At 41.0% G+C, this 12,675-nt stretch overlaps 2 protein-coding genes across 19 annotated transcripts in view; one reads left to right on the top strand and one right to left on the bottom strand.

Moving 5' to 3' along the window:
• vezf1a (vascular endothelial zinc finger 1a) overlaps positions 1 to 6,733 on the bottom strand; it is a 38,477-nt gene extending 31,744 nt beyond the window's left edge. The window contains exon 1 of the mRNA XM_037749625.1: positions 6,258 to 6,733. Coding sequence (XP_037605553.1) covers positions 6,258 to 6,263 — 6 coding nt within the window. The 5' untranslated portion in view covers positions 6,264 to 6,733. The remainder of the gene's footprint in view (positions 1 to 6,257) is intronic.
• The window catches only part of LOC119476257 (unconventional myosin-XVIIIa-like), a 90,537-nt gene that overhangs the window by 1,884 nt on the left and 75,978 nt on the right, over positions 1 to 12,675 (top strand). For 11 of the 18 annotated variants that reach the window (XM_037749620.1, XM_037749604.1, XM_037749607.1 and 8 more), the window contains exons 1-2: positions 10,530 to 10,682; positions 12,414 to 12,661. In XM_037749620.1, the coding sequence (XP_037605548.1) occupies positions 12,623 to 12,661 (39 nt within the window). In that variant the 5' untranslated portion in view covers positions 10,530 to 10,682; positions 12,414 to 12,622. Of the gene's footprint in view, positions 1 to 122; positions 1,191 to 10,529; positions 10,683 to 12,413; positions 12,662 to 12,675 lie in introns of those variants that run through there. The other 7 variants (XM_037749623.1, XM_037749618.1, XM_037749619.1 and 4 more) reach the window with 3 other exon arrangements.

Below are 12,675 nucleotides of genomic sequence, written 5' to 3' on the forward strand. Positions count from 1 at the left end.
TGCATGATTGGCCAATAATTGGCATGCCAGTACCGTAGTCAGGCAGAACTAAATTAGACGGTTCTATTAAGCTCTCAGCAAGTATTTTCTTAATTTTCTCCTGTTTATCCTCTTCCTTACAGATGACACTGCAGGTCAGCAACTACTGTAGAAGCTCTCTCTCTCATCATTCATGTGAAACTGTCCTTTTGTCGCCGTAAGCAATTCAAACTGGTATAAGACTTCAGAGCAGTTTGAGCATGTTTCACCTAATTAAGAAAGACAAGGAGAAGGAGAAGGACCTGGGCAAGAAGGAGAAGAAAGAGAAGAAAGAGCGGATGTCCCAGGCTGAGTTAAAGAGCCTGGAGGAGATGAGCATACGCAGAGGCTTCTTCCACCTCAATCGAGGGAGCGCTAAGAGGGACTCCAGGGGCAAGCTGGAGATCTCTAGTCCCATCCCGATTAAGGTGGCTACCAGCATGGAGCTCAACCTGACGGACCTGGAGGCCGAGCGTCTTCACAACACCCTGGGGCAGGATGCGGGGCAAATGAGTGCAAGCACCTCTGGTGAAGAAGACGTGAAGGGACCTGAACTGGATCATCATCATCGCAGCTCTGTGAAGGAGAGAGCAGCTAAGTTTGGGGAATTGGCCAGGGTGAATTCCTTGGTAGGCCAGAGGCACGTGTCTTTTTCCCAGAGGAGCAGCGAGGACAACGCTCTGGGGGCTTTTGGGCAGAACTGGACTACATCCTTGAAGTCCCACTCCAACCCAAACATGGTTCACATTCCCGAGATGGTGGAGAAGACCTTCCCTGGTGCAGACCTACAGCTGCCTGTGCTTGTCGCTCCACCAATACCAGATCCAAGAGAGCTGGAGCTACAGCGGCGCAACACTGGGGATTTTGGCTTCTCTTTGCGGAGGACCACCATGCTGGACAGGCAGCCGGACGGAGGAGTGTGTCGGCGCGTGGTGCACTTCGCCGAACCGGGTGCTGGGACCAAGGACCGGGCTCTGGGCCTGGTGCCAGGAGACAGGCTGGTGGAAATCAACGGGGTCAACGTGGAGAGCAAGAGCAGGGACGAGATCGTGGAGATGATCCGTCAGTCCGGAGAGTCGGTCCGGCTGAAGGTGCAGCCCATTTTGGAGCTGAGTGAGTTGAACCGCAGCTGGCTGAGGACCACTGAAGGCCTGCACAAAGACATCTATGATGTAAGTAGAATCGTTTTCAGTCCACTGAGGGAATAGATTCTAACTTGCAAACACAAATTCCACATGTACTGATTCTGTTTCGTTAATGTCATTGCATAATTTCATACTTCTAAGTACTTTCATCTCAAAATGCTGCTTTTTTTGTTGGCCAGGATGTCACTTTGGATCTCGTGACAATTTCAGACTTTTAGAAATTATTCTCCATATTTGCACTGAGAAACTGAGTGTGTGTTGCTCTGGTGCTCCTGGAGCTCTGTTATTTGGGTTTTTTAAATATATACTTGGCAACTAAAATTACCACCTAAAATTAGCCCTTTTTTTCCCTCATTCTGGTGTTTCTTTCTTCTAAGTATGTGGTTTTGCACCAGTGGATTAAAGATGTCTGGATCATGGGTGGAACTGTAATGACACTGGTAATGTGCCTTTGTGCGTGTATGCATGGGGGAGTGTGTGTTTTGAAAGAGAGAATGTGTTCTGTGTATATATAATCCCCCCTACCCAACCCCCACCCCCCCTCCAGTCCTTTGACACCAAACAATAGGATGCTGAAGGAAACAACGGCCCAAACGCCACCACAGACTGGGGCCATATGGTCTTGCAAGACTTGGCTGGCGTCCCATTCAGTTCTTTTCGCTCGGATAATCATGTGCAACAAGTAGAGGAGCATCAAGTTAAGCTCTTTATTAGCTGCTGGCACAACAAACACCTGAATTTGAGCATTCTTGGTGAGATAAACCTTGGCCCAGGTTAGGGTCGTGCAGTGCACTGTTATTTTGAGGTATATCAGTAATGTACTCATGGTGTTTTGCCGGTGTGGATGTAGATTTTATTCTGTAATCATAAAATTTGAACAAAATACAATAGACAGTCTTGATTAAAAGCCCAAGCATATTAGTTATACTATAAATATAGATGTAAATAGATGTTAGATATCATTGAACCCTGGAAATTAAAGTTACAATCTCCAAAATCTGCGTTTTGTTCTCTTTGGCGGCGCCTGTGGTGATAAGTGGTAATTGCAGGTGTGTTTTTAAATCTCACTTCCCGGAGATCCACACAGTGTTTTTTTCTCCAGTGAATGTCGCATTATATCGATATTATATCAATATCGTGATATGAGACTACATATCATCTTAGATTTTGCATATCGAAATATGGCATAAGTGTTGTCTTTTCTTTTCTGAACTTACCAGACTGTTCTAGCTGTTCTATTTTTTTGTCTTTTACACTTAGTCATTATATTCAAATTACTGATAATTATTTATCAAAAATCTCATTGTGTAAATATTTTGTCAAAGCACAAATGGTCAACCCTACAATATCGATGCATACCGATATCGAAGTATTTGGTAAAAAATATAGTGATATTTGATTTTCTCCATATCGCCCAGCCCTGCTTTATTGTCTATTTGACTCTAAATGGGACCATAACTTATTAAATGAACATCATGCTGTATTGAAGAAGACTTGAAACTTGCGATTGAGACCATAAACTCATGTTTACAATGTTTACTAAGGTAATAAATCAAGTGAGAAGTAGGCTCATTTTCTCACTTTTATACAATCAGACTTCTTTTTGCAACCAGAGAAGTCGCCCCCCTGCTGGCTATTAGAAAGAATGCAAGTTTAAGGGACTTCAGCATTGGATTCACTTTTCAGGCCCAGAGTTGCCCACTGGAAAATCTTCAAGATTATTACTTTAGGAATATATACTTTTGCCTGTTGAACAACCTTATTTTAGGCAACTCATAGTGTATTAATTCTGATAACTACAATAGAGTAATATACTGTATATATATATTGCAGATGTTTCAGGCAGTAAAATAAATTCCTTTTGACAGCATCACATTGAACCAGTTGTCAGAGACAGATTGATTCAGAATCACGCTGTAAAAGAATGGTGAAAATGATCCTTTACTTCCTAACTAGTTCATAACATTTTTGTGTAATGAAGGAGATTATCTCCATTCTTTCAGAGCTCATTAAGGTTAAGACCTGGGTCAGATTTGTTCCGCTTGGTGTGAAGGTTCAGTGCTTAACCCAAATTGTGGGGCCGTACTCGGTTTGTTGTTCTGCCACATAAGTACCATGTAAAAGATGCACTGCACAAGGCCGGTGTTTAGAAATCTAAGACGTTACAGCACTGACACTAGAGACCCACCCGCCATTAGTCATCAAATATTAAGTTAAACACAAACGGTGTATCACAATTGGTGCGATGTGCGCTGTACAACAGCAGGTGTCAACTTGATATGCGCTTATCTGTTTGTGTGTCTCCTTCCACAGCCAATGCTTTTACCCATGTTACCATCATTTTGAATTACATGGGACTCTGTGGGAATGAATGTTTACACAGGCCAGAGACATTTTTCTTTGCTTTGTCCTACATTCAACCGATCTCGATGATCAACATAAGACAGGCCATTTTAAAAAAGCAGAAAAATGTGCATGTGAGTGTGACCTAGAACCAACAGCACTATTTATAGGTGGTTATAATAAGATCTGGATTCTGGATCTAGAGCTCTGAAACAAACCATATATGTGATGGATGAGCACATTTTGCATGAATTTATTAAAAGGTTAGTAAATTACTTTGACCTCTTGGGAAATATGCTTATTTCTTTACCGAGTGTAAGGTGAGACATTGCACACCTCTCTCTGTCTGCTAAAAATGAAGCTACAGCCAGGAGGCTGTTGACTTAGCTTATCATAAACACTGGAGGCAGGAGGAAAAAGTTAGCCTAGCTCTGTTCAAAACAAAACTTATATCTCTCTGTGTTGTTTACAGTAATAAACTGGGGAAAAAAAGTTCGGAAACTTGTGTTTGGTGGATTATTTCTCTGTTGTTACAATGCTATTTAGCATTGTATTTTATATCGTTGGAAAGCCTGTTTATTTACCTTCACAATGATGTCCAACTTGTAAGGATCATGCATTTGTGGGATGAGCAGCACAGCTTATTATCTGGGTAGCGCTCAAGAAAATTTTGCCAAAATGCTCTCCGATGTAAAATACATTGCCAATTAGCATTGTAACAACAGAGAAATAATCCAGCAAACACAAGTTTCCAAACTTTTTTTCTCAGTTTATCTAGTTGTTTATGTGTTGGACTATTTCTCGGCCGGGTGCAGTGACTTCCTGGAGTCATGTCATCGCTGTGGGGTTACCAGGCAACCAGCAGTGATCTGTGTAACTGCGAGACTGCAGTGAGAGTACAATAACAAGGGGCTGGTTATTGAACAAATACTAACTGACTGTTCAGGTTTGGTGTCAGTTGAACACCTGCTCTCCCTCTGTCTGCTCTCTCTGTCTATTTTTTTGTTTTTATCATGATATGGTTTCTGATTTCAGGAACATCACATGGTTTGCTTTAGGCTGAAAAATACACCCCTCACCTTTACTCACAAATAAGAACTCTCCTCACCAATATAATTATGTCTGGCACTAAATTAATATGATCTCAAACATTTGCTTATTTATAAAGTGTCGGTAGTAGATCACTTCTCAAGAGAAATAAACTTTAAATGTGCCCAGACATCATTCTGGGCCTAAATTAAATTATTTCATGGCAAGGCCAAGTGTGCACAGCTGAGCACATGAACCTTTTGTCCATTGGGTGGCAGCCATTGTCCACACTGCAGAGGCCAGAACAACTATTCTTCTGTTTGGTCCCTTCTGTTTTATTTCCAATCTTTCCTTATTCACTGTCAGGTCAGTGGACAAGACACATCATTACTGAGATGACACCACTGGACTCATTCACAGTTGATAGAACTGAAATGAAATGTAACTTAAGTCTGAGCTATTGTTTGAAAAGTTAAAACAGGATTTAAACAGTAAAAATAAAGATGTGAATATCTTTAATGATCAAACTCTTAAGGTATGCAATGATACAAAGTAGGGCTGTCAGACGAATAAGATATTTGATCACGCTTAATTTTAAATAATCACAATTTAATTGCACATTTTTTATCTGTTCAAAATGTACCTTAAAGGGATATTTATCCAGTATTTAATACTCTTATCAACACGGGAGTGGGTAAATATGATTGCTTTATGCAAATCTATGTATTTACGTATTATTGGAAATCAATTAACAACACAAAATAATGACAAATATTGCCAGAAACCCTCACAGGTACTGCATTTAGCATTCAAATTATGCTTAAATCATAACACTGACAGCTGTTGTTGCCTGTTGGGCTTGAGTTTGCCATGTTTTGCCTGACTTGCCCCAAACTGCATGTGATTATCATAAAGTGGGCATGCCTGTAAAGGGGAGACTCGTGGGTACCCATAGAACCTTTTTTCATTCACATATCTTGAGGTCAGAGGTCAAAGAACCCTTTTGAAAATGGCCATGCCAGTTTTTCCTCGCCAAAATTTAGCATAAGTTTGGAGCGTTATTTAGCCTCCTTCTCGACAACCTATCATGACATGGTTGGTACCAATGGATTCTTTTGATTTTGTAGTTTCATATAATGCCATTATCTTCATTCTAGCTTTAAAAATTGCAAGTTGCGTTAATGTGTTAAAGAAATTAGTGGCGTTAAAACAAATTTGCGTTACCTTTGACAGCCCTATTACAAACATTTGACCTCAGATTCATAGCTGCTCTCTTAAAGGAAGCATTTAGAGGGATCTATTGGCAGAAATGGAATATAATATTAATAAATATGTTTTCTTTTGAGTATATTCCTGAAAATAACAATCATGTTACCATTACATTAGAATGAGCCGTTTATATCTACATATGCTGTTGGCCGCCATGTTTCTATGGTAGCCCAGGATGGAGAGACCAAACACTGGCTCTAGATAAGGCCATTCATGTCCTTGCATCAGCCACCGTAGTTCTCCTACAGGCTTGGCACACAGAAGAAGTTTCAGTTGGTTGTAATCTGCAACCTCACCGCAAGATGTCACTAAAGGAGGATCGACTAATCTAAACAAGGTGCAAAATGAGTGCTCATTCCATACATCTGTACAGTTTGTATAAGGGAATACAGCTGTACTGTGTGTGAGAAGGTATACAGTGTATAAGTGGGGCTGTGATACCCTGTGTCCTACAGACATCCTGGAGGGAGGGGAACTGTTAGACAATTTTCCAGCTGGTCGAGGTAAATCGATTGGTCAGAGGCATTATGACACCAAGTTGAGATACAAGTCAGTGGTGCCAAAAAGGGCTGTCCCTTGAACTGGCTAGTGTCTTCATGAACACCACATGGCACTTTGTTATTATTGTGCACCTGAGTCTGTTATGCAGAGCTGACTTGACATTTATTTGATACCTTTTACTTCCATATTTAAAGGGGAACTATACCCATTTTCAAAATTCATACATGTTATTCCTATGGTCTAAGACAGTCCAAAAAATATTAGTAAACATGTACAACTCTATCCCAAATCCAAAAACTAGAGCGCTAAAACTCAAACTTGTGATGTCATAGGGTACAAAGTGTGGAGCTGCTCCATAGACAATGAATGGGGAGAGATGTTATTGAAGACACTGAGAGCACCCACGTGAATGTTGTGAGTATATGGGTACATTTTCTACATGTATAAAAAAGAAAGCAAACATTCTGTGGCTCCACAAAAACAGCCTCCCATTGATTGTCTATTGAGTGGTTCCACACTTTATACCCTATGACATCACAAGTTTGAGACTTACTTCTCCGGTTTCTGGCTTTGAGAGAGAGGAGCTCATGTTCACAACTATTGATTGAATGTTCCCATGGAAATAACATATTGGAATTCTTAATTCTTAATTCTTTAATGTTCCCCTTTAATAATTATTTGTACAATTACTTTATATCATCTCCTTTCGAAGCTTGGCAGTACCACTTTTTATGGTAGCACAACATCAATAAGCCATGTAATATGTCAATAAGATCCCAGATCATACCTTTCAGGAGCTAATTTGACCTGTTTACATGTAATAACACTGAGAGAGCCTGAATGCCAGTGTGGCCCATGTTCCCATGCAGTCATCTAATATCCCTGCATCACTTCCATTTCCTGTCTTTCTGCAGCCTAGAAAGAACGAGACGTTTCATCGTTAGGAAATTAGCAAATGGTGTAATCTCCTCCCCAAGCTGCCCATTTAAATCACATCATCCCCCTCTTCCAGTGGGCTGGTGATGCTGCTGCAGCAGCAGAGAGTATTAGCACAGGCGTGGATTAGAAAGAGGCGGGGCTTCCAAGAATGAAGCTGTTTGATTCATGATAGAGGCTACACTTAAGATTCCCTCCATTCTTTACATGCATTCTTTAATACTTTTTTTGGCCCTGGTTTCTGACCTCTAGTGTAATTTTGCCAGCTGAAATGAGTTACTGTGACTATTTTTGACTGCAGTTTGACACATTAAGGCAGACATACTTGACATTCTTGGGTGTGTGACTGAAACCGTGTCTGTCAGACGATGGGACATCGACACTTGTCAGCCATAAACAAGAGCTATTTTAATTGAGCATCATGTTTTACGGAACTTGTATTAGTGTCCCTACAAGCAGATATAATATATACAGTATATACATTCCTGTTTTATTGAGATTATGAATGTGTGCTGTTACAACTTTGCTCAGTGTTAGTATGTGAAAACTGTCTTTGGCTGTTACATGACGCCATTTTTACTTACCACAGGTGAGATCACACCTGAGTTTTAATTTGCTGCTTCATAAATCATGCCCTTGTGGCCTACTTACAGAGAGAAGTTCTCATTTTCCTAGGCCTATTTACTACGAATAGTGAGTAAAATCTGGGACACTAACTGGAATTTTCAGAGGACTGCAGATTGTGATGTCCCATGATTCATTTCTGCTCCCAAAGCATGGACGCTGGTCAGAACTCTCAGCCTGCTTTTCATGGATTACACTGTAAAGAGATTTTAATCTGAAATGATCAGCTTCTATCAATGATTATATTACTTTTATTTCAGGGATTTTGTCATTCTATCCTCACATTTTCATAGCGTTTCTATATTTTTTTAGTCTGTCAGGTCAGCTCTGCCTTTTCTAACAGGGTCTACAACCCACATTAATAATAGATATTGGATGTTGTTGTGGACAAACCAACAATCTATGCTTTCATTTCCAACATGATTCGAACAGATATCATATTATTGAAGGATTTAACTGGGTCAGAATCAGCAGTGTTTGTGGCGTTTACGCCTTAATCTTTGGTCTGCACTAACCATGTGTAGGCAACACAGCTGGCACGATGCTGCGTCCCAGTAACTGACTCTGGGGATTAGCAAACTGTGCTAGATAGACCGACTAGGCTGTGTGTTTGGCTGGGTCTCTTGCTGAGCGCTAATAGTGAGCTTCTGATTTTAACCACGAGGAAAGGAACGCCTTATAGCAGATTATAGCTTTTTTTTTTTTGGGCAGGAAGGCTCTATTTTTTTTAAAATAAAAAAAAGTTTTACTTCTTCTCATGATTCTGGATGAATTACTTCAACAAACACCCAATTGCTACTTTGTACATAAGCGCTGGTTATTTCATAAATTAATCTGTTAATGAGTTTATGAAGAGGAAAAGAGCATGCCAAGGTTGGATTAATAAGCCTGTTGCTACATTTCCGTGAATTCCTCTCATGGCTACAATTTATGGCACCAACAAGCTGAAAACCTACCTTCAGGCAATTCACTGTTTTTACTGCACGTGTTTACACTAGGGCTGTCAATCGATTCAAATATTTAATTGCGATTAATCGCATGATTGTCCATAGTTAACAGCGATTAATCGCATATTAATTGCACTTTTTTTTATCTGTTTAAAATGTACCTTAAAGGGAGATTTGTCAAGTATTTGATTCTCTTATCAACATGGGAGAGAGCAAATATGCTAGCTTTATGCAAATGTGTATATATATTTATTATTGGAAATCAATTAACAACACAAAACAATGACAAATATTGTCCAGAAACCCTCACAGGTACTGCATTTAGCATAAAAAATATGCTCCAATTACAACAGGCCCAACAGCCAACAACAGCTGTCAGAGTGTGAGTGTGCTGACTTGACTATGACTTGCCCCAAACTGCATGTGATTATCATAAAGTGGGCATGTCTGTAAAGGGGGAGACTCGAGGGTACCCATAGAACCCATTTTCATTCACATAGCTTGAGGTCAGAGGTCAAGGGTCTCCTTTGAAAATGGCCATGCCAGTTTTTCCCCGCCAAAATTTAGCGTTAGTTTGGAGCGTTATTTAGCCTCCTTCCCGTACCGATGGATTCCTTAGGTTTTTTCTAGTTGCATATGATGCCAGTATCTTCACTCTAGCTTTAAAACCCACTGCAGCCCGCTACAACCTAAAAGTCACAAGTTGCGTTGATAATTAATGATGATTAATTCACAATCATAATATTTTTTTTAGGAAAAGCCATACTTTTATATGGCACCTTTCTAAAGAGATTCAATAAAACATCTGTAAAAGAGTTAAATTTTTCAAGCACAGTTTGTCATCAAGAATAATACCCAAATATTTGTAGCTCTCTATTTAGGTCAATGTCAACACCTTTGACAACAGATTCAACATCTTGATTTACTCTTTAGTACAGCAGTGTTATGTGTCGTATATCCGGGTTTGGGTCCTGCAACCACTGCTATTGTTTCCCATTCTTCTTAATGTTTATCCCCAAACAATACACCATCTCCAATGTAGGTCAGTAGTGTGCCCTAGCAGAGCTCTCTGTGAAATAGAGAAGTTAATACATTAGTTTATAGCTCCCTCTTGTGGTGTAAAGGTGAGGAACAAGCCTTTCACAAATATTACAGACATTGTGTGGTCTATACTTTCGTTCTTTGAATGTGTGCTGTGCATATTTGTCTGTGTCGATGTGTGCATTACTGTAGCTGCATAGAGAGGAAGGTATCTTACCTTGCAGCAAATGTAGAGGATTCGTGTTTGATGTGCAGCTAATATGCGTCACACCGAGACAAATGTCTCACTCAGCCTGTTATTGTGGACGATTAAATAAGCTTTCAATCAATTTGGAGTCTGTTTGGAGAAGGGGATTGTTGCACTTAGCACTGAGCCGCACGTCTCTTAATTGTGTTATTGCAGCTTTTGTGTTCCCCTCAAATTTAAAGGGCATATAAAAGTTTGTGTATCACCTGATGAGGGAGACCGCCTCACTAATTCCCCGTCACCGGGAGAAGAGAGCAGCAGTGAAAAGTGTTAATTGATGTGCTTCTGCAGACTCTATTTATAGCCCCTCTGTATTTCAGCAGCTGTCCCTCTTCTATCTCCCTGCCCAGCTCCTCTCACATTACCCCCCGCGCCCACCCTCAACTCCTCAGACCACAGCTTTACTGTGCTGTGCTGCCTGGGACCCCGCCCTTTGACGTGTTGCCCTCCCACTCAACTCAGGACTAGTGAGCGCGTGAGCTCTTTTCCAGACCGAGGTCCTGTACCCTGCCTCGGCCCCCTGACTGCACTGCTCCAGTGGCGGAGCGAGAGATTGGAAGGTTAACCAGGCCTAAAGAGAAGGTAATGGGCGCGGGCCTCTGGTGTGGACTGTGTGCGTGTGGCTGTTGAGCGGTGGGATCTGCTCGGGGTGTACATGCTCTGCTTAGCAGTTCCATTTGGGCTCTGATGGCGCCTCAGTCAGAATGGCCTCCTTTTGCTGCTGAAACTATTTATAGGAGAGGACTCTGATGAAAGCAGGGCCAGAGATGGTGAAACATGTTGCTGTGTCTCCTCAATGAGTAAAAGGCCAATGTTTAGTCTGTAACTGTAAGCCGTCTACAAATTTGAGCAAGTTGCATGTTTGTCTGGTTATTAAGTATAGATGTGGAAGTGTGTTTGTTTGATTCCTTCCATTCATATTGCTGGTTTTATTGTGTTTTGCTATTGGCAACACTTATTTCTGTTGTGTGCAATTGTCAAATGTTTTCTCATTGATTTTGTGTCATCACTACAAATGATTAATGATGAATCATTTTAGTGTGCTGAGGTGAAGGGCAGTTCTTCAAACATAGTTATAGCAATTGATTGCGGCCCACATATAATAAATACCACTACTTCAGATGAGTCTGCGTAGGGCTGACCTGAATGCTCCGAAGCCTCAACTGTTGCCATGGTAATTGACCTCCAAATCAGTATTCGAATGCTTAATTTTTTGTTTTTATTTTGGTGTTTTTTTATATAGAAGTATGTAATAATAATGTATAAATCCCCAAATAGCCCATGAAATAAGGAATAATACCACAACATTGTTCATTATTCATATTCAATATTAATTATTATTAGTTATTCTCAGACGGATATCGCTGTTTGTTATGTGTAGAGGTGCGTGTGTGTACAGTAGTGCAGCATTGAAACACCGAAGCTTCGAAACACAAAAAAATGGTAATCAGCCCTAATTCTGAGTACATACTTTGCCGTGTTTCGAACAAAAGAGACTTTTAGTCTCTGGAGCTACTTTTCAAGAAACTTAAAGGTTCCTTCCGCCCACTGTTGTCTGCATTTCCACCGCGGTCTAAAGACATGCGAAGATTAGGCAAATTAGTCCGCTGACGTATGAAAAAACAACATGACATGAGACGAGGGCTGCTGATGGTCACAGCAGTAAACACACTCTGCAGCCTGCAGCTCAGTGTGTCCGCCCGTTTCATCTGAAAAACCGCCAAGTATTGTCTCACTGCAAAGACATTTACTGCTGCGTAGTATTTACTGATGCACGTTGCATGTAATGACTGAAATGCAACGGAGGAAAATGAAACTAAGAACGTCTGTCTCCACAGTAAATCACCCGTTGAGTGTTTGATGGTTATTTATTCGTGCTTTAGAATGTTAACGCCGTGAAACAATCAGAAAATAACTTTTCTGTCTTCCATTCACAGCACCGCCACGCTTCGTCTCTCTCTCTCTTCTACCGCTCGTCCTGTCAGCTCGCTCGATTTCTCTTTTTCTCTCTGTCTTTTTTTTAAATGAGTTTGGAGGCCGACAGCAGAGCCTAACTTTACTTTTAACCCTAACCCTTTTTGTGGGGTAAAAAGGCCCCGTAAAATGTCCCCAGAACTTAATTTAGACCCTGGTCCCTGCAGTCGAAACACAAAGAGTTCCTCAAAAGGCTCTTGCGGTGAAAAAGGGGCTTTTAGTCCTGTTTGCAGTGTGTATAAGGTAGATCTTCATGTTCATGTCACTCACTTGTCTCTTGTAGTGTGAAGAAAACAAACGTATCCATTTCATTATGTTGTCCATGTGTTCTGTCCTCAGGGCTGCATGGTCCCACTGTCCTGTTGTGGTCAGAAAACAAGTTCACAGTGTCCCACCTCTCACCCCTAAACACCCATTCTTCATCGCTACCCATAGTGCATCCTCCTCTCCTCGGCTGTCTCTCTTTTTCCTCTGTCTCATCATCTCATCATTCCATACATTTATTCTCCACGTCGCCCAGCTTGTTCCATGACTTCTGGCCCGTCTCCATGGCGTACAGATCACGCTTTTCATTCTGGGAGTACAAGGGAAGTCTCGGAAG

This window comes from Sebastes umbrosus, chromosome 17 (assembly GCF_015220745.1).
Source record: "Sebastes umbrosus isolate fSebUmb1 chromosome 17, fSebUmb1.pri, whole genome shotgun sequence".
Taxonomy (NCBI): domain Eukaryota; kingdom Metazoa; phylum Chordata; class Actinopteri; order Perciformes; family Sebastidae; genus Sebastes; species Sebastes umbrosus.